Source organism: Drosophila navojoa, chromosome 3, assembly GCF_054131105.1.
Source record: "Drosophila navojoa isolate 15081-1374.11 chromosome 3, UAZ_NAV_1.0, whole genome shotgun sequence".
Taxonomy (NCBI): domain Eukaryota; kingdom Metazoa; phylum Arthropoda; class Insecta; order Diptera; family Drosophilidae; genus Drosophila; species Drosophila navojoa.
This window is the reverse complement of record NC_142891.1, coordinates 10,446,111-10,469,686: the sequence shown is the minus strand read 5'-3', so window position 1 is coordinate 10,469,686 and position 23,576 is coordinate 10,446,111. Positions and strand designations below refer to the sequence as shown.

At 34.2% G+C, this 23,576-nt stretch overlaps 2 protein-coding genes across 2 annotated transcripts; both read right to left on the bottom strand.

The window, feature by feature from the left end:
• Positions 1-5,588: 5,588 nt before the first annotated feature.
• LOC115565657 (trypsin) lies at positions 5,589-6,431 on the bottom strand. The gene has a single exon (XM_030390865.2). The coding sequence runs from the start codon at positions 6,390-6,392 to the stop codon at positions 5,616-5,618; it is 777 nt and encodes a 258-aa protein (XP_030246725.2). The 5' UTR covers positions 6,393-6,431; the 3' UTR covers positions 5,589-5,615.
• An 8,462-nt stretch (positions 6,432-14,893) lies between these two features.
• On the bottom strand, positions 14,894-15,466 carry LOC108658332 (uncharacterized). Its single transcript, XM_030388255.2, has one exon. It carries the CDS (start codon positions 15,455-15,457, stop codon positions 14,894-14,896), a length of 564 nt encoding a protein of 187 aa, XP_030244115.2. The 5' UTR covers positions 15,458-15,466.
• Positions 15,467-23,576: the final 8,110 nt, after the last annotated feature.

Sequence of the window (23,576 nt, the reverse complement as noted above, 5' to 3'; positions counted from 1 at the left end):
GCTTTTATGCTAGCTCTTATCGAACTGTTTGCCACAGCACCTGTAAATCAAGCGCCATCTATCGTACAGCCGTGTCGAGACCTCATAAATTCTCGGAAGACATCGGTCAGATTGGACTAGAGTAACACGCGCTCAATGTTATTATGACGAAGACGTATGCTAAAAATAAAATCTTGTATTATTATAAATTATGTTTAGGGAAGATACCGTAATCTTTCTGTGCAATAAAAATCCCTTGGACGAACTATTAAAATACTTTAGAAGGCTTTCAATTTATTTTGCTTTATAAGCTAATATATAATATATAATTTTGGTGTTATTATAATGTAATTTTAATATATTTATATAATTATTAATAAAATTTTATATTAATATTATATATTATATTTTAAATTTATAATTTTCATTTTATTTTTTAGAATATGTTTAATTAAAATTAAAAATTTTGCATATACAATGTAGAAATCCAATGCATCTTCTTATGAACTTTTAAAGCTACCCACTGACTTTAACACACACACAAGCACGGTTACCGTCACACACACACACACACATACATACATATTCGTGAAATTGACACAGTTCCCCACTTGAGTTTGCCGCTCGGTAAGACCCAAACACTGCCATTCAAGCGGGCATAAATTATTATTATATTATGCAAAAAAAAACAAGTAAGAAAGCTCTAGTCGAGACTGCTCGACTACGAGATCCCCTGAACCCTACAAGCAACTGATATTTCAAAAATAATTAGCACCCACACACGCACTCATGCAAACAAATACACGCACACACACACACTCACATATACAGGCGATTGCGCTTGGGTTGCGCTGCAGTGTTGGCAATATTAGGAGAACTTATTTGTTGAATAATTTAATTTCTAGACGTACGATCGTAATGAAACTTTCAGAACGTATTCATATTGTTTAAATGTATGTGTATACCGAAGCACAAGTCTCTAGTATTTGATATACGACTTTTACAAAGATTAGGGTGAGGGGGTGGATTTGGGGGTGGGGGGTAAATTTTAACAAAAACCGAAATTGTATGACATGCGTCTTAATATACATTTTAAATTTGGAGACTCTAGCTTGAAAGATGTAGGAGATATAATTATTTAAGTGATATTCGATAAGGTTTTTTATCGATAAAAAAGTATCGGAATGAGTTATCGTTTTTTAGTGATAAACTCGATATCCGCGTGATATATACGGACATTTTAAAAAAAAGTTGAAGTCTCTAGCTCTTGTATCTTCTGAAATCGACGCGTTCAAACATACGGACAGACGGACGGACGGACGGACGGACGGACGGACGGACGGACGGACAGACAGACGGACAGGGCTAAATCGACTCAGCTCGTCGCCCTGATCAAGAATATATATACTTTGTGGGGTCTGCCACTCCTCCTTCTGCCTGTTACATACATTTTAACAAAACCATTATACCCTGATTTCCCATTTTCAATGGGTTCAGGGTATAAAAAGAACAGAGGGAGAAGTGGCAAGGGAGACAAAGTGGCAGCAAGTGATTTTTATACTTTGCCAGCAAGTGGAGTTTTATGCGACTAACCCAAAGTCTGACAGTTGATTGCAGCGCAGCGCAGATGATTGAGATAATAAACCAGTTCGCATCTGAGGTTCAGGTTGAGACGAAAAGCTAAAGCAGGTTAAAAATTGTTGATTACATTTGAATCCCAGTCATAACTGTCAGAAAATGCCTTGCTCAGCTCGGCTCAGCCTCGCCCTTGCCTGAGACTCAATGCCATCTGGCATTGATGGCCACCCGGCGTATGGGCTATGTGCACAAAAGTCGGCTGTCATTATGTCATAAACATATACATAAGAGAGAGACAGAGAAGGAAAGAGAAAGAGGGAGAGAGAGAGAGGGGGTCGAGTCAGGACTCGCCCGCAACATCCATTTGCTGCTGGCTCTATGGACAGGCCCTCGAAATGGGTTTCCATTCAGTTCCATATAATTATCATACGCTCTACTTTAATTTGAACTCATGCAAATGGATCTTGCTGATAAGCTACTGTGTTGAAGGTTTTTATTCTCATACACTTTCCATATTGTGAAAGTCATTTTGATATGCATCAATTCTGCATCAGACTGAGAGAATAGTCATAAATATTTCTATAAATTAAAAAAATATCAGACTGAGAGAATAGTCATAAATATTTCTATAATTTAAAAAAAAATTCTGATGATATATTTTAACAAAGGAATTATTCTAATGCTTTATCGACATACATATAGTTACAGACATATTATTTATTTTATAATTAATTAGTATTCATAATGTATTATTTTACTTCAAAAATGCGTAATTTTAATGCTGTTAAATTTTGATCATCAGACTCTTGAAATATTATTATTATTATTATATTATAAAATCAAACCTTTGTACAGTGGAATATGCGAAAAGCACACACAGCAGTGTTTTGGTAAAACGTATAGTTCGGGGTAGAGTAAAAATATTTGTTGTTCTCTATATATTATTACTAAAAAAAAAAAATAAGTTAATTTATTTTTAAAGGTAGTTTATTTATATTTTTGATTTGATGTGAAATAGACTAAACAGAGCTCTATCATCATAATTATCATTATCATATGTTAATATTAATTTTTTTAGTAATAATATTTATTTATTTATTTTTATTTTTTTTTTTAATTAACTTTCATTATATTATTATTATTTTTTTACTGACAAGATTTGCTTTTAATAATTATGTTTCTTTTTTTATTTTTATTAATAGCTATGTATTATTTATTTATTTAAATCTATATATTATTTATTTATTTTGAATTTAGTTTATATGTTTTTTATCTATTTTATTTTAACTAAGTTTCTCTGCTTATTTTCTATAATTTGTTTTAAAATATTTTATCTTATATATAAAATTCTCGTATTTGTATATAGTTTCTTTATATTTCATTAAACTAAATTGCCTTTCTAAATTGCTAAGTTCTAAGTTTCCTCCAGACATATCAAATTCATTATTAGAACGTTTCGATTTTGAGTCTCTACATTTCCAACTGTTGCTAAATGGCTGTAATTAAAATGGTTACATTTTGTACTTACTTATTTGAATTTTTGGTTTTTGTTTGCCAATTATTGCCCTAACTAATGAACAATTTGAGGTTAGGGTGTTCGCTTGTTTCTGTTGCTCGCATATTTTGGGTTGCACATCAGCTATTTGTGCTGCATGCCACAGGCCGCATATGCCACACGACTGGCGTATAATTTTACACCTGCCTGAGCCAACGAACATTGCTGTCGCACCTTTCACTCTCTCTCTCTCTCTCTCAATCTCTCCCTCTTTCTCTTTTGCAGCCAAGGGGGGCATGTAGAAAAGAATGTGAAGGGAAGGGCATTGTTGCCGGGTCAATTGCTCTCCATTTGAGCCAGGCCCAAAAATATGCAACACTTTTTTGTCATCTTCATTTTTGGTTGTTTTTATACCCATTTACAAAAGTGAAACGACTGTATACGTTATATACAGTGATCGTCTGACTGTCCGTCTGTCTCTCTGTTTGTCTTTAGCAATTTAAATATTCCTTATTAATTTGCACAAAAACAATATTTATATACAAAATGGAAAAATGAATCTTACAGCTTTCGGTTCGTGAATGAGTATTCCGCAGTCGGTGACACTCGGTGACGGACAGCAACGTTTGTTATTTTGTTAGTTTGGCGGGCAAATATGATACTAAATCACGACGTTGCCATGCAAAGCATTTCAGGCAGTTGATTACAGTACAAACTATGCAGCCACAAGCTGAAGCCGAGGCCGAAGCTGCAGCTGAAGCTGAGCCTGTGCAGCAATATGTTTCGGAAACGTTGTAGCAAATGGAATATTGATAACTGTTTGTAAAATATTGTTATCAATCGTATTTATTGACTTTTACTTAATATTCATCAATATTTTGAATCGAACTTGTTTTAGAGAACTTTTGATTGATTTGGACAATGATGGGGGCTCTATCAGGTATTAAATTGAGTATTGGAGCATGATGATGATGTGAGGACTATAGATGAAAATCAAATATAAATTGCAACCAAAAATATTGAATAATAATAATAATGAAATTTCAGATTAAACAAACAAAAAATGAGAAAAATAATTTATTACTTGATAATTTTGACAAATGTAACTTTAATAAATCGTATTATTTTAGTTTAGAAGAAAAAATTTATTTAAATATGGTTATTTTATTATTTATTTATTATTATTTTTTTATTTTATTTATTTTATTATTTATTTTTTACTTCTTTAAAAAGATTGATATTTGTTTCTATTATCTATTGGCAAGAAAACAAAACTTAAAATGTTCATAAAACAAAATTTGTTTAATATTTTTATAAAAATATTTGTTTAATATTCTCAATGAAATCAAAGTCGCCCAGTCGTAGGAGAGATTGCAAAGGCATCATAGGTGATCTCTCATTGCCCTCAATTAACTTATATAATAATATATGCAAATAATTTGGAATATTTTATATTAATATATTTAATATTTTTCTTTCATCGAATAACGAAAATGTTAAAGAGAAACGCGTACTACTCTAACCCAGCCTTGCGTACTATGGGCCACGCCCTCAAGCTATGCTCAGGCGGGAATTTTGATTAAAAATGTTTTTCCTTTAATTTTATTTATTTTTTTTTTTTTTGCGTTAGATAAAAGATAACATATAGACGCGATTTTTGTCCGACCCACACGCACAGTCTGGAAGCCTGTGTCATTTTACTGCCCAAGCTGTGGGCGTGCCAGTTTGTTGTCGCCGTTGTTTTCCATAAAACTGTTAAATACGTAAGTGTAATTTATGGCATGCGATATTATTCGTTTGTGCTGTCATGTTTGCTAAAAGTTTTGCATATGGCCAAAGCCAAAACGAGGCCCGAGCACAAAAACTGAAACCAAGTCGACGACAAGAACTCAATGTATCTTATGGATGTACAGCGTATTATGGCACAAACTCGACTCCCATCACACTCACACACACACACGCATAGAGAGACAAACTCTTTTATATACCTCCGCCCAGTCAGGCAGTTAGTCAACTTGTCGTCGTCTCCGTCGTCGTGCATCCTTGCTCATCCTCGTCAAAAGTTCTACACTCACTTCTAATAATTCTTTGCATATTTTCAGCTGGTTTCGAGTGGCTTGTTTTGTGGCTGAGTTGTGGTTGGAGCGAGCGTGCGTGTGTGTGTGTGTATGCCAGTCTATTAGAACTTAATAAATGAGCAAGTTATAGACAAGTTGTGTCATGCCATGCCTTGACTGTTGCTGCTGCTGCTACTGCTGCTGTCAAGTGGCTAACTGATGGCACGATAATGTTTACAGATTGACATTGGGCCAAGAGAATTAAAAGCCATTAGGAGCTAGCACAAATTGTAGCCGTCCAGAGCGAGCAAACAAAGAACAAAAAGAAAACCAATTTGTGGCTCAACGAGCAATGAGCTTTAAGCTGCAACAGAGCCATAAATGAATTCGAATCTCATTTTGTGGTTAGCTCTCACATGATTGAAGACTATTTTCTATGGAAAAGTAAACAAATCGCCACGAGCAACTGAGAAAAAATGTGCATTTTTAAAGTTTATTCATTTCATTTACAATTCCGCAACAGTGGACACAATCCAAGAGCGAAGAGAGGCCACATCAGCATAGACGCCAGGATAGTTGACCTGGGCACAGCCCTGACCCCAGGAAACAATGCCGACGAGCTCACCATTGGCGACCAAGGGGCCACCCGAGTCACCCTGGCAGGCGTCCTTCTTCTCGGTGTAGGCACAGACCATGGTGTCCAAGATCTTTCCGCTTCCATAGGAATATTTATCCGAGTCGCAATCTGATTTCGTAACCAAATCAACCTGAACCTCTTGCAGGATGGTGGTCGATGAGCAGAACAAGAAGCAGGTGGTGCCCCAGCCGGTGACGACGGCAGGTGTGCCCGTTGGTGGCGTCGCCTGGGCCAGCGGCACAAAGCGCACCTTGGCGGACTGGCGAACGGGAGAGCTTAGTCTGATCACGGCGACATCGTTGACCTTTTGCTTGCTGTTGTAGCCCTCGTGGTACTTCAAATTGGCAACGGTGACAAGTTCGCCGCCCGCATTACGATCCGTAGAGCCTACACGAACCTGGATCTCGTTCGCCTTATAGGACTGCAGGCAATGGGCAGCGGTGACAACTGTCTGGGCGTCGATCAGGCTGCCGCCGCAGAAATGGGCTCCCTTAAGGGTCTGGAGCGACACCTGATAGGGATGAGCCTCAATGGTGGTTGGCTCGCCGTTGACGATGCGGCCAAAGGGAAACTCCTGCTCGGGCATGCCCTGGCAAGCGGCCAGGCAGGCCAACAGCCCAATGAAACTCACAGTCAAACGATTCATATTCTCAGCAAATACTAAACTACTCGACTGTTGAGTCCCATTCCTTTTATACTAATTCTTATCACACTGATTGCCAATCAAATTTAAAATCAAGCTCATAAATTATTGATAGATTCGCTTAGATTAGATGAGTAGAATCAGCGTTAAACGATATCATCATGAAGACACAATAAAAGTAAAATCCCTGATTATTATAGATTATATGTGCTGGAGATATCATATTCTATGTAAGCAATAAATCTTCTCGTCTTATGATAATCTAAGCTAATGCTAATAATTTAGCTAATGCCAATAGTAATCAATGTAATCAGCATTGGGTATTCGCTATGATTGTTCATAGTATTTATAAGGAGGAGCGTACGTACAGGGCATAATTATAGCTGATTTATAGCTAAAAAAAAAAAAAAAAAAAAAAAAAAAAAAAAAAAAAAAAAAATAAATAAATAAATAAAATAAAATAAAAAACAAACAGAAATTTCCCCTTTTACCTAAAACTTATAGGAAACCTTTATAATAAAAATATAACAAGGGAATCGTGTTCATTTTGAAAAGTTATAAATAATTATTTATTTCTGTATATATTTCTATATACAGAATAATATATAAAATAATAAAAATATAATAAATTAATAAAATATATATAATTTACTGTCTAGCCGCATTGTCGATGAAAATCTCTGAGGGACAAATGCGCAATCAGAGCGTTGAGTAAAATACAGAGCGCTTTATCTTATCAAGTGGCTAACAAAGCCAGAGCTGGAGACAGCGGTAGCGTTGGAGTTACCCGAAGATAAATGTCGACCAGTTGAGCTGACCCCAGGCAAAGAATTGTGGCAAGAAATGAACATGAACATGACCATGAATTTCAGCTGCCAAAGTTCATTTTTAATTTAACGAAGAAAAAAAAAAAGAAAAGAAAGCAACAAGCAGGAGCAGAAGAAGTAGAAGCGGAAAACATATAGAAGAAGCGGACAAACGTAACAATCTATAAACCCGCAGCAGACAAGAGTTCGAGTCCTTCAGTTCTGGTGCACTGAAAGTTGTTGATATCTATTACTGCAGATTTGAAGTTGTTCGCCGGCATCTCAACTCACTTAGCTCACATGTCGAGTGGGGAAAAAAAGGAGAGTGGGTGAGGGGGAGGGGAAGGCAAGGTCTTGCGGGAGTGAAGGACTTAAAGACAGTTGCCAGTTGAATGGAACTGACTTCAAGCTGTGCAAGGCAGCCTTAACAGCCAGAAGGGTGAGGAGTCCACACAACAAGCTCACACACACACAGATGTGTAACATGACAGTTGGTCTGGTTTGGCTGTGCTGCGAGGCACGTAACGCATTGCAGTTAAGATTTGGATTTGGTTTTGGCTTTGGTTTTGCCAGCTCGCTGGCTCTGAGCATATCAAAGGCAAAAAACTACAAAACACTTATCTGGGTGACAAATAGAAAAGCGGGCGCGCCGCAGCCAGCCAGCATGCCAAGCATAATATCTTCGAGTAGATTAAAAAAAAAAAAATAAGAAAAAGAAAAACTAAAAGCAAGCAAAAACTAAACAAAAACATGAGGAAACGGAAAAACAGCTAAAGACGCTGGAAAAGCTGTGGAAGAAAGCGAGCTCTATACATGAAAAAAAAAAAGGAAAGCCAGCGCAAAGAAAATGACGCACGTTGTGCTCATAATAAAAATGGCAAACAGCATGTTTGTATGGTTGAGTGAGTGTGAGTGTGTGTGTGTGTGTGTGTGGGTGCCTGTCTGTGTCCTAGTTGTTCATAGGGAACAGGTGCCTGTCCAAGCATACATACACATATGTAAAGCTCTGCGCATGGATGGGTGTGTGGAGGCGAACAAGTAACGGAACCTGTGTCTAACATCTAATATTATTCTTGTACTTTTTTTTCAATTCTATATTTCCATATACTTTCCGCTTTAGTAGTAAGAAGTAATGTGACTTATGGAAATACTCTTAAAATATGAATATGAGAATATAAAAAAAAAAGTGTTAGCATAAGAAAAAATATATTTACATAAAAAAAAATATAAATAACAAAAATTTGCGTAAAATTATTTAGTAAATTTATTAACCAAATGGGAATAAAATAGTCAGAAATATAAATTGTGCTAGGTCTATTGACCCAATGAAATGGAAAATATTTAATTATTTACTTGACCATGAAGGAGGAGCAAACGTTTTCTGATAACACTCAGTGTATATTAAATAATATGATTAAAGTCTAAAATAAATAATTAAATTGATGAATAAAACCTTTATATAAAAAATATAATCCTTATATATATTTGAGTGAGAGTGAGAGAGAGAGAATCAGACAGAGAGATACTATTTTAATATTCAATGTGAAATATGCATTAAATGACTTACCATTCGCAGGGGACTTCAAGTTTCAAATTTCTTAGACATACATATATATATTTTTTACATATACATATACATAAAGCATATTTCTCTGTTCTTATATCCTGTTTGTTAATATTTGCCAAAGGATTTTATCTTAACAAGATCAGCGCCAGTGCCCAAGTCCATTTGAGTTGTTTTTTATGTCTGTCCGTCTGTCTGTGTGCTATTCCGTTTGCCATTTCCTATATCATTTAAAATCATTTTGCAAGTTTTGAGCTGTTTTTCGCATCCCTTCAAGGACGGCTTGCCTCTGTTTTTTTGTTGTTTTTACATTTTACTTGCTCCCTTATCCAGTCTCATGTGTGGGGATTTGTTGCTTGCTTATCAGTTTCCTTTGGCCTCAGTTGCACGCGCCAAAGCACCTCCAGGGAGACACAGGCACAGCGCATGCGAGAGCGAGAGGGACACAGAGAGCGAAGGAGGGAGCGCAATGTCAAGTGGTTAAGCGGAAAAAGCCTTGGCAGAAATCTGGGATTAATTTAGCGATAAGTCCATGAGCTGTAAATAAGTATGAAAATGTTTGCATTTTATTGGCTTATTGTTTCTTTTTTTTTTTTTTGGATCTCTTATTTTTCCCCTTCCCCAGTAGCGTATGAAGAAGAAGAAGAATTTATTCCAGTTGTTTTAACGCAATAGAATATATGGGAATATTGATATGGATATATTGATATGGATATAGTTATACATGGACAATTCAAGTTATCTTAAAAGAATTGCATAAACAATGTATTTGATTTCTCTGAATGAAATTGTGAGTATTGTATATTATATAAATATATGTGCATATATATATTAATTTATTTTGATTAAAATTATATACCTTAGCTAATATATACTCTTATATATTATATTATATAGCTGAAATATTTTCATACATTCTAAAAAGCATCAAGACAAAGCCCATTTAATTTTTCAGTAAAAATTATTAATAGTTAACATTTTTTTAATTTGTAAGAATATTAAAAATAATATTAAAAATTATTACAAATTATTATTAATTAATAATGTATTATAATTAATGATTTCTTCTTAAGTTACATTTTTAATAATAAATAAATTTAATTAAAAAATATATATATTTATAAAATATACGTACAGTTAGTTCAATAAAAAAAACAACTATGCTCTATATATATATATATGTATACAAATATATTTATAATGATATGTACATATATTCTGTAGCTCCCCATTAATTCACAACTTTGTTATGCTATTCAATCTACTTTAACTCACTTTAATTCTTCCCACACTTTTTCATATTTTTCATTTTTTATTTGTAACTAAACCATAAAAAAGAGTTAGCGCTTAACTAACTGAAAACTCTTCAAAAGCCATAAAAAACGACGACCCTTTCACAGTTTATAAACCAGCTGGGCGTAGATCATATCACATGAGCCGAGTGTTACACTGCATAACAAAAACAAAAAATTAACTTATAATAGGAATAATCTCATGTTCTATTTTTTTTTTTGTCGTTTTCATGTTTGTTTTTGTTTGTCTCTCATATAAGGCATAAAAAAACAGAACCGTAAAAATAACAAGAGCAACAGCAACAGCAGATTAATTTGTTATTAAATTACAACATAACAATATCTAATTTCAAAGCGGGGGCAATAGCCCTGTCAGTGTGTGCGTCTGTGTGTGTGTGTGTATGTATGGGAATAGGAAGCAGATCCTTTCCCCTGGGGGTGTGGCCATTGTTGCCAGGCCGACACAGCCGCCAGTTGGGCCTATTAACCACATTTTAAGCATAATTGAATTTTGTGCATAAATTTCGGTTTATGGGACGCAGTGAGACCACGACCCAGGCAGATTATTACATTATTTACTGTACAGGCGGCACAGTCCAGCCGACAGTCACCAGGAGCTCACGAAGTACGGGCGGGGTCTGCTTCAGTTTGTTGTTGTTGTTGTCGGGTAGACAGCAGGGCATCAATTTTATATGATGTTCGCTCGGGTCGATTCAATGAATTTCACTGTGCAACCTGAACAGCCGCAGCTCAAAAGAGTTGCAAGAGAAGCAAAGGCAAAAAACTATATTTGAAATTTATTTTTATGTAATATTTTTTTTGGTTTTTTTTTTTCAACAAAAAATGTTGCCAAAGTGTTGCCAAATTCGATTTTTTATTTGTATTCACATATTTTTTTGGCCAAAAAATTCGATTAGATTTAGACTTTCTTTTATTTTACTTTACTAAAAATAACGTAAAATCAATCTGAACTTGCAGAGTTTTCGCTTCGAAACCATTATGAAAATAAAACTAAATATTGAAATAGATACAGTAAAAACCTTTATTTTACATCAAGGTTCCAGGCTTCGCGCATAAAAAGTGTTTCAGCAATGGAATATATAACATTTCCAAAGTGAATTAATGCTCCACGCTGGAGTAAGCTTATACAAGGTCTTTTGACATATAAGTAAAAGTAAAGTAAAGTAAAGTGAGTAAAGTAAAAGTAAAATTAAATTATTAGGTTGAATTTTTGAAAGAAAGCGGACATAATGTAAGCATTGAATTTAATCAGCCTTCCCCAGCAGCCATATCAAAATATATATAATCTCTTCTTAACTTTAATAAACAAATATCCTTTTATATTTATGATGACATTGATTTTTTTTAGCAATGTTATTCAAAATAATATTTAAAATATATATATTTTTACATAGTCAAAAGGGGAAATAATATTATTAATAAATAAAATTTAGCCCATTCCGATTTACGAAAAGCCAACTTAAGCCAAAGCACTAACATTACTTCAAATACTTTGACAATTATTCCTCTAAAGTCTTCCCCTAGTCACATGTAAAACGAACAAAAAAAGAAAACTTGCACAAATGAAAACTGGAGATTTATTTGCTGTCATATCTGTGTGCTTTCTTTGCAAATTATACTTGGTATTTGCCATTTGGCAGCTGTATTTGATTCCGAGACATAGTGCAAATGCTCATAAGCAAAAGTAACAGAGGGAACAAAAAATCCAAGAACGAGCAGCACATCAAATTTTTATTAGCAGCAGAAATAAACAAGAAAAAATAAACAAGAGAAAGAAAGAGAGAGAGAGAGAGAGGGGGCAAAAGTGAGGCAAAAAACATGAAAATAAACATAGGGCAGCACAACGCAAAAAGCAAACAAAGTCGGCAAGAGTTAAGTTACAAATATTTACAGCCCAAGAGCCGCCAAAAAGGGAAATCCACTCCCGCTACCATTCCCCCCATGGCACCTCGCACATCTAGGCCACTGTTATATGCCCTCTTGGTATGCCTGGATAACGCAGCGTCGCGACGATGACTTAATAAATCTTATTAAAGTGCGAGACGCGCAACTCTAAAATATGTTTCTCTTCATTTTACATCGCGCTTTTTTATTCTCACTTTTCCTTTTCTTTATTTTGGGCTTAAAGTATTTTTTGTATTCCCTGCTTACATTGAAAATGGAAAATTAGTGCATAATGCTTTTGTGAAAATGCAGAAAACCGGCAGAAGGAGGCGTGGCAGAATTCTTGAGCTGAGTAAATCTAGTATACATACATATATACTGGAGCAGTATAAGGTTTTCCTCATCTCACTTCTTGTTATCGATATAAGTCATAATTTAACTTTTCAAGTCTAAATTGAATACACAGAGCACTGAGAAATTCGCAAAATAATAATAATAATTTTTCGCCCTAACAAGAATATTAATCGCCATCTACCTGGCTACCCCGCCACAGGCCGAACAAATAAAGACATTTATCTTTGGCAACATTTTGTTTGCTCGGCCTGCCAAATGGACCCTCAGCAGTTGCGAGTGAAAGCGCTCAGAAGCCACATAAATTTGTGGTCCCCATCCGTTTTAATGCCCCGGCCCGCAAAACAGTTTCGGCCGTCGTTATTGGCCCAGCCAGGTTGCGGGGCTCAGTGAACAGGCTAAAGTGTGGTCAATATCCAATGTCCAATGTCCAACAGCAGCGAGAAGTGAGAAGCGCAAACATGAGCAACCGAAAAACAAATTATCGAATTAGTTTGTTTTTGTGGCCAATTTAATAAGCTGTTTCGCACATTATTTGGCCAAGACAATTGTTGTTCTTTTTTTTTTTTTTTTTTTGGCAATTAAAACTAATTGATTGGGCAACGGCATATTTAGTTAATTGTCTTGTTGGTGAGTTAATAAACACATAAATTATAATTTTACGTACTCTGATTAGGCACGATTAGCGATAGCGATTGGGGGGCTTTTCCCAAAATAACGCACGCTGGGAATTTACTAAAATCATGGGAATTTACTCAAGTTGGCGCGAGTTTTATCTTATCTTAACGTAAGCAACTAAATCTGATATGAGTGCGGGTATTCTCCTATTACGCTTTTCAAATGTATATTTGCTGCAAAGTATTTCTAATCGTTCACAGCATTATTAGGATCAACCAGGTTTGATTTATTAGGATGTGATGTGTTATGAATGTTGAAAAAATAAATTTTGTGGTCCAGATAGAGCGCTTGGCAAACTCTTCTCAATGCACTTTACACTAATTTTTTATTTTTTATTTATTATAACTGCAAAGAGTATAAATCTTATCTTTAAATCCGATTAATTTTAATATATTGTTTGTAGATTTTTAATTAAAAATATTAAATTGTATTTATTATGTGTATGATGAATTTTTTATTACTGCTTCAAAAAGAGTTAAAAAAGGTAAATTTAATTTAAAATTCAACTCAAATCAAAAGAAAAAAAAAACAATTCTATTTAAAAATGTATTAAATAAATGTTTATAAAATATATGTCTTGAAATAAAAAATAAAAAAAAATATTCAAATAAATTATAATGAAAAATTTGTTTGTTTTTCAAGCTTTTACTTAGCTTTCGCAATCTGATTCTAGGTTCGTTTTGTTTAAAGCTAAAAGGTGATCAAATTAATAGAATAAATATTAGATACCAAGCTCTCTTTTCTGTCTTGATGACCCACTTTTTGCCTTACTCAAGTGCCAAATGACAATTCGAATTGCTGCGTCTAAGATGTCAATACTTGGATTGCAAGTGAAGACCTCTGGCCAAGGTCTCTGCCGTTTGTCGTGGGTGTTGGTTTTGCACAAATACACCCAATACCCACGCACATACAGCCAATAGTTAAGTACATACAAACACACAAACACACACTGTCAATGGTTAAGTACATATAAGCACATATAGACCGTCCAACGATATACGAATATGAAAAGTCAATTTTACTTTAAACACAAATGCCAAATGGCATGGCCATCAATCAAATGACACAATAGTCTGAATGATTGATTGAAAAGCGATAAGTGTATTAAACAATTCTTAAATATTCGATAATTCTATGAAATATATACTTTAGCTGTTGCCAAAGCCGCTTAATATATATTTAAACACGATTGAGTATCTGGGAAATGGATATGCAAGTGGATATCAGGCATGTATATTTAAAGAGCTGCAAGTATTTCATACGTGTGATACCCTGTAAAGTGTTGTACTAGATAAGAGTTTCTTATTAAAAATAGGGAATATATATTTATATAAGTTTGATAGAGTTGACAGAAATAACTTATGCGAAGTAAATGTTTTATAGGATATAATTTATATGACTTCAATTAAAATATGTAAAACTACATCATAAATATTTTTATATTTATTTTTTATAAATGGGTAACGAGAATAGTGAAAAACTTACTTTGATCAAAGTAAGTTTGAAAATGTGTTATTAAGTCTATGGCTAGGGTAAGTAACTTTATTAACTTTAAATTACCTCTAAAATATAAAAAAAAATAAAATACAATAAATAAATAAAGCAAATAAATAAAAAAAAAAAAATAAATAAATAAATAAAGGTATGTTATCCATATAAAGAGTAATATCGAAAATCACTAATGTTTATGTCAATAATATTGTAAATATAGATTGACATAAATTTTATAGCAATAGATCTTATGTACATATATAACAAATATAGCTATACAATAGCAGCAGATGCATCATATTTGTAAACGATAAAACAGTGACCGATTGTAAATAATACGCAGAGAACCAATTAGGAGATTTTTATGGGTTTTTATCGATTTCTAATTCCATATAATATTCAATCAGATCATTTCTACTATATTTGCATAATTGTAAAATCAGCTACCGCACAGCAAAGCAAGGGGTATCTATTAGTCGTATCTCTATGCAGTTTTCTCTTGCTGTTCGCTCTGTGTTGTTTCGCCACATCCGCTGCTGTTTGGCCTGATTGGTAAACATGCTGCCCAGCTGGCTGGGAAGCTGCGCACTTGAGCAGATTTCTTTTGTCGCGACTCAAGCGTCTGCGAACCGCCATATATTTCTCATGAATGAGCGCGTACAGCTCCTGCTGAAAGTATTCGTGCTGTTTGTGGATATGCCCATTGCAGTTGGCACTCATGTAGTCACGTCGTCTGTGCCCGTCTCGCCACCGGAACTCGCGCCACAGCCCCCTCAATGCCAGCCACTTTTTGTCAATAAAGTCCAGAGTATTGCGCTCGAGCGGTGATTTCTTATAGTTGGTAATCGCGTGTAAGATGAAATTTGCATTGATTTGTTGCTGCACTGCCAAATGATCCAGCATCGTTTGGTGACTGTACGACCAGGCCGTGTCTTTAAGGGGCAAGCTGTGCCTCAGCTTTAAAGCAGCCATTTTTGGCATATCTCACATATTCCTCATTGATACTCGGTTGCTCACGCCCCATTACTGAAGCATTGAATAGGCATAGATGTCTATTTATATACACAACAACGATTTGATAAAACAAAATATATTTAAGACCCTAATTCGTATGGGTATTTCACCTGATAACTATGCATCCACCTTGTTGATAACAAATTGAGTAACTAGGCAATGTTTTTAAGCTTGTATCAAGTTAAGATCTATAAATTTGATGCATTGTATTTTATATATTCTTATACCAAACAAGTTTTCGGCTACCTAACATAATTTTACACTTATTTATAATATTTTACCGAAAATCTATCTATAGGATTTATCGTTTACTTCTTCGTGTCTCTCTATCCGTTTCGACAGGCCAGTTCTCAGTATACAATTATTCACATAATACTTTATTACAATCTAAGCATAGTCGATTTTAAGGTATATTAAAATTATAAATAATAGTAAAAAATACAAAAGCAAAATAATTAAATAAATATTAATATAATGCATATAGCTAATATAAAACATTCTCTTGAAAGCTTCGTTCACGTAATTCGAACATGAATGAAGCAAATAAATTATTTAATTTAAATCTCATATGATTTGATATTATTATATTATAATTATCACTTATATAACAAGATAAACTAAACAAACAAACATTGAAAAGAATTTGCATGTGTATTTAATGGAATTAAAAACACTACGCAAAATATATTCAGTAATTATATAAATATGAGAGACATAATATACAAATAAATTATATATACATTAAATAAACTAAAAATCGATTATTCTATGGAGCGAATAATCTTTCAATAGAATTACCATTCAAGCATGAGGGTTTTCTCTATAAATATGCGCTTACCATGACTCAATCAGAAACATGTACACCTTTTAAAATCCATTCAATGATTAACTATAACTGGGCGGGGCCATAGCCCAGTGCATTGGCTGGCTTAAACATTTTAGGCCAATTGTTGAGCAGCCGTAAAACAATTGTGGAACAAATCACGCACAGCAGGCCCAACTGTTGTTTGATTCATGACGATTCGATGTGCGATGTGTGCTATCAAGAATATTGCTCGCTAAGCATGATATGCCATGGCACACACTTCCACTCACACTCACGCACTCACTCATAGACACCCACACAAGCGCACACGCACACCACATCAGCAGTTCAGCAGTTCGATGAATCTGTCGCATTAGCCTATTCAACAAAATCGTTAGCCAGTCAATGAACACAATCGTTAAGCATTACACTAGGCAACAAAATTTTATCGCCCCCCAGTTGGGCGTCGCGTCGCCTCTGTTATCGAGCGAGTCAAGTGTTGACGGCTTATCGCCAATAATTCTCACGCCCCCCTCATCAGTGCTAGACGCTTTCGCGTCAACTCCAAAAAACAATGAGCAAATCCATACGCTTGCTAGTTGAGTTGAGTTCTCACAGAGCACTTGAACTTAATCAGGATTTAATTACAAGCGTCGAGTGCTTGTTGAGCATCACTGTAATCGCATGCACAGACTTTGGGTGTGTGAGCGAGGTATTACATTTGTTTTTTCGACAATATCTGAGAGGCTGTCTATTACGAGTATTTACTGATAGATATCAGATATTGCTTAGAATTCGACTGCAAATGGAACAGTTTAGGTCTGATAGAATAAGGAGATATGGGGGAAGAAAAAATGTAACATTAATTCTTATTAGAGTATGGGGCAACTCTACTAAGAAATATTGTTCTATTTTTTTCAGTAGAGCCCGATTTAAATGTTCACTGAGCAAAATAATTTCGTGTCTCCAATACACAGAGCGAGAAGGTATTGAAAGTGGGAAATACCCACATCTGCAGCCGCCATCTCTAACCCATTCCATATTAATATATATAATATATTGTCTTCCCAGCTTAACATCGTTAGTATTTTTATATTTTTCATGATTTAAACAAAGAACTTTTAGCCTATTAAGGAGGACAAATTTTAAATGATATTATTTAAATAAAAATGGTAAAAAGTTTTCGTTTATGTTTAGGTAAAAGACCAAAATAAAAAGAAATAAAATATTTAAACATTACCTGCAAATACCTGTGCCGTGCCTTGCCTATTATTAATTGAATGCGGCCTATTCTATTAAATTCAGAATAAAGCAATTATACTGCCACAATTATTGCCAACAGTTGCATTTAATATTTGGCTTATGATAATCAACTTTAACGTATGCATTGATTTATATTATGTAGATGGACAAGTTGATTCCACAAATGTGTTGCATATTTTATAGTCTCTGTCTGTGTGTGTGTGTTGCTTGTAGCGTAAACATTTTTTCAACACCATTTACAAATGATTCAAATCAAATGGGCTGTCAATTATTATTATATAAATTCCGAGTGCTTGACGCACACATTTTCATTTTAATTTGCTATTTGGGTAAAGTCTGTTTTTGATTTGCCTATTTAATTATTGCGATAGAAATTTAAGTGTTGTATTTAGCGGGAATATTGTTAATTAAATTGAGGTAAAATCCATACAATTAGTTTTGTTTTGTTTAAATGCATCAACATCAAAGTTTATTCAACAAATAGCTAAAATAATGGTAAATGGTTGAAAATGTGTTTTATTACTGATATTTGTTGTTTCACTTGCCGATATCTTAAAACAGGTGCTACCAGCCAAAGTCTTTATCATTTACAAAATAAATTAATAAATAAAACTATAATGAACTGAGGAAAAATAATAATTATTATTAAAATATTAAAGTGTTATTAAAATATCAGAAAATTAATTTAATAAAAATTAATTTAATAAAAATAATATGAATCTAATAAAATATTTCTCAAGATTACTCTGAAATATTTTAACATCAGAAACTCCTTTAAAAGAAATTCCATTGCTCAGTTAACTGTCGAATTTATACTGGAAAATTTCCCTCAAGCCTTCACAAAGTAACTTTTAAAATATAATACATAACAATAGAAATTCGTGGGAAATTAAATCGATATTGCTCAATTAGCTGTTGAAATAGTGTTGGTAAATCCCTCGAAAGCCGCACACAGCCATATCAAGTGACCAACAAGTCGCGCTACTTAGCTTAATGTATTTCTGAAGAGTTTTCCATCATGGAAATTCACAGCATCTGCTGTTACTGTTGCTGCTTGTCATTCTTTAAAGTAAATATCATTAGCATTATGGATGCTGCGCAGCTTGAAGCTTTCAGCTATGTCACAGTTCACGCCAGCCTCAGCGCTGTCTCCTTGCACCAGCCCGACCCTATCTACCCCATCTACCCTACTCCAGCGGCCCACAACTTGTGCCCTCTGCTCTGCCGTTCGTCGTCGTTGTCGTTGCCATCATGAACAATGTTTACCTTACTTCATATGCACATTTACACACACAAACATCGAGCAGCACTCATACGCAACGTGGTACCCATACAACCTGAGGACATGTTTTCATATCGAAAACCAAAAGATAAGCAAACGTTAATGCTACGAATTGAGTATACACTATGCGAGCCAAAGAAAATTTGGCAATAGTTCGAACGTGAATGGAAAAGAAAAAGAAAAATATCCTGAAGACCTACATCAAAGAAAATTAAGTAAAATATGTTAATAAAATTTAATAGCAATTAAAATACTGAAAATGTGATCATGCGAGGAATTTTTCATTTAAAAGATAAGAAAAATGGCAATAGACAATAGCAGCCCCTATACAGAGTTTACATATACATATTTGTATCGGAATTCCGACTCAACTTTCCTGCCAGTTTCACAAATTGAATTGGAAACTAATCAAGCTCAATTAAAGGGTATTCGAGATATGAGCATATGCGGAGGAGACTAAAAGGCAACCAACGTTAACGCATTGAGTGAAAATCAACATGTGCACAAACACGCAGTTGGTTCTACTTGTAAATCTATTGCCTGCTTGTAGGCGCAAATGTTTTTCATATACCTCACATCACATAAATACGTATGCGTATGCACATACTTATATACAATGTGTGCGTGTGTCTTCGTTGTGTAAGTGTTGCAATTGAGTTTTGCAGTCCATGAAAAATGCATTGCAACTTTTTCATATTACTTAAAACGCAGACGAGACCCAGAATACAGCTGAGCAGAAGCGCATATGCAGCTTATTATTTGAATACCCTACAAAAGGAAAAAGGTTAACTATGAACTGTCATGAACGAGTTCGCAGAATGCAGTTTAAGTATTTATTCATTTTGTTAAACAATTTCATTATTCATATACTTTTGCATTAATATTACTATTGCTATCATTATTATGATTTTGCTTATATCATATAAATACCCTACAAAGAGATAAAAAAAAATATTTTCTCCTTTCATTTACATCATCCAATAACCATGATTAATGTTCACATTATCATTCATGAATATCTATAATAGGAATGCTTAGGATCTAAATTAATATTCAAAAATAAAAATTGCATTAATAATATTATTATATTATTATACATATTTATATTATTATAATATTGACCATTTTTATTGTTAATGATCGTCACCATATATTCATTAATTTATATATTAATTTATCTGTATTTGTCTTTCATTTAATGTGTTATATATAATCAGCATCATTATCATTAGCCGCATTACTTTATGATAAAATTTATATTATCATGTTTATTATTCATATTCAGTCGCGTTACATAGTTTATACTTTGGTATATTTATACCTATATGATCCATTCCAATCTCCGTTGGGGATTACTAATTATTATTAAACATCATTAATATTATTATTATTATTGTACTTTTAAGTGTGTTCATCATTATGATCAGTAGAATTTTAAATATAAATATATTTTAAATATAATTATAAATTATTTAATTAATATTTAAAGAGATTATCAGTCATATAATCAATATCATAATTATAAAAATGTTTTAAATAAATCATATTTATTCATTTATTTTATTTTATTTATTTATTTATTTATTTATTTTATTTTATTTTTTTTTTGTATAATAAACTATACTTTGATCATATTCAGTAGCGCATTATAGTTTCGTATACATATGTCTAGTTACTGGTTGCATACGATGGGGAAGCACAGTAGCGCCACCTGGTGTACGCATACGGAAACCATGGCAACTGGGCGGGATGTAAAAGTTGCTTTCGACTTAGGCACTGTTGCAAAATTTATTTTATTGAATTTTTATCAATTTGTTGGCAGCTAAATTGAAACAGCAGCGAGGCTGGCTCACCCGCACGCATACACATCGACGCCACGCCCAGCTTTTAAGGCGTACTTCTGGCTGCAATTTATGGATATATGCTGTTTACATTGCCCACGCAACCAAACTCGGCTGTCAGTTTGCAGCAACAGCAAAAATTGTTATGAAATTCTGGAGCCCCTCTCTCTCTCTCCCGTTCTCTCTCTCTCTCTTTCTGTTTGTATACTGCTTGTATGACAAGTTGTTAGACATTTGACTTTTTTGCCTAACCAAAGTCGAAACGTTCGCCCGCCTACTCGAACTCTTCTGGCCTTGGCTCATAGTTTAAGCCATTGATTGCATTGCCCGAGCATCGTTGGCTTTTGGCTTTCACTACAACAACAACAAAAGTTTTTAAGTCTTTGTAAAATGCTTTTCCATCTTTTCTATATATATGTATGTGTGTGTGTGTGGCTGTGCGTGCAGGACTGCTGACGCCATAAGCCGAATGATGTTGACTGAATGCCTGCCTAGATAGGCAGTTTTGCACATTGTAAGCTCGGGCATTAAGTATCAGTAAGTATTATCAAGTCATAGTAGAGTCCTGCTTCATGTCTTAACCTGACAATATGTTTCAGCCTAAAGCCTGCCGCCCCATCGCCCCTCCCACCCATCTCTTGCTTTTCGATTTGCCAAAGTGCATATTGAAACGGCTTATTGCTGATTTCTTTAGAATGCAGCGCAATGAAAATCGAGTTTGAGATTGGGATCGGCATAGACAGGCTTTGTAATAATATTGATAGATTTTCTTTAGGCAAATGAAGCAAAACTAAGTTTTTAAAATTTTTGTTTAATGCTACTCAGTTTAAGCCATAAATTGTATTAACAAAAAACAGAAACCACAATAATTATAAAACCCTTAAGTGCAACAGAGCTATTCAGCTCCTATTTTTGATTACAAAATTTATGTTTCTGTATTACACAAAGTTTTGTTTGAAAAAGAAAACATTAAAATGCAATATTTGCATTTAATTTGCAATAGTTTGCTTCATTTACTTTAGTCTTTGAGCTCATGTACAAATTTTGAATAATATTTTCGTATAATTTTTATTACATTTTCAGCTCAGCATCAACACCTTTTACTATATTTATTCTTATCATAGCTTCAGGGTGCTAACAATTCAGCTTTATTTATGTATTAAATGTTTCGTTTTTGGTGCAGTTTTAATCAACGTTTCACCTACCCACCCACACACACATACATATATATGTATATACACACACAAATCCTTCGCTGCAGGGTTGCCTTCGCCCTCTGCGAAGCAATGAGAGAATGAAACAGTGTTACATAGTATTGCGAATAAATTAGAATTTGCTACAGCCGCTGGCAAGCAAATTAGAAACCTCTTGAAATGTGCGTGCTATAACTTGGGTCATACATACAGCAACATGCAAGCACACAAACACACACACACACACACACACACACTTAGATACAAAACGCACACACACACAGAGAGACGTTAGCAGCTTGAAGCAAAATGTGCGTGTTTACTAGTAAAGAAGACTCCTGAAATTGGAACGAGATTCTGCCCAGGCAAAAGTCGCCGAAAAAGCAACAGCCAAACCAACCAGACAAAAACAGAGAGAACAAAAAAGAAAACAAAACAATAACTGCAAAAACAATAACTAAAAACACCCAAAAGAAAACAAAATATCTTAACACCTGCAACAAAAATGCCTTTTCAACATTTCAAATACCCTTTAACTAAGAACTATGCGATGACCTTAAAATAAAAATAAAAAAATAAAAAATAAAAAAATACATATAATAAATTACATAAATTTGAATAATAAACAATTATAGCATAATTAATATTCCTAAAATGGAAAGTAATTCTTACATATTATTGCCGACATATATAATTTATTTTACTACAAATTGAAATCTATAATAAAAATATATAAATTATATAATATATAAACTATATATAATATATAAATTATATATAATATATAAATTATATAATGTAAGTAAATTATAAAAATATTTATAAATATATATATGAATATTTTATTTACTTTTTTTTTTACTTCACTTAAAATACAAAACTTATAAGCAAGTAAGAATCTAACCTACAGCTCTAAAACGGTAGAAAATAAACTTTAACCCGATTATTTACGTTCCCAATTTTCATAGAGATATTCGGCAAAGATTTTTGAACTTGTGTTGCCGGCGTGCTTATAAAATTCGAACTCCAAATAGTTATTAAATATTTTCCTTAGCACAAAATAAATTCTAATATATGACTTTATAAATAATTCTAAATAATAATATAATATGTAAATATTCCGTTCATTTTAATTTCTTGAGCATCCTCTTCACAGACCTTTCCCCTTTCATCTCTTAGAGAAGTTCTTCTTCTTTAAAATTACCCATTCATCAAATAGTTACATTTCTTTGATTCGATTCGATTCGTTACATACCCAACAGCAAATACCCATTCACTTTAGCGTAAATTGTCGGGCATGTAAATGCAGAAACTAGCCAAACACCTTTAGACTGTTTGGCTGTAGCAGAAGCCAATGCTGCAACAACGTCTGCCACAGCGGGAGGCAGGAGCGGCCACACGGCGGCAGCCATCGGCTGCGGCACCACATGCATTTCAATTAACGGCTACCGAAAGCACTTCAAGCGTAAAAACACGCACCGCTCTTATAACCAACGGCCACGCCCACTACACTGATAGGCGCCAGGTGGAAGAGTCGTGACAGCAGCTGCTCCAGCTCCCGCTGTGGCATGCCTGAAAGGAAGGCAGGGCGAGCAAGAGACTGCCTGTACTGTTACTACACCTCTGCAGTTTGCGTGTGGAGTAGATGGCGGCAGGCGGCAGGCGGTGGGCGTTGGGCAGTGGGCGGTAGGTGGTAAGCGTT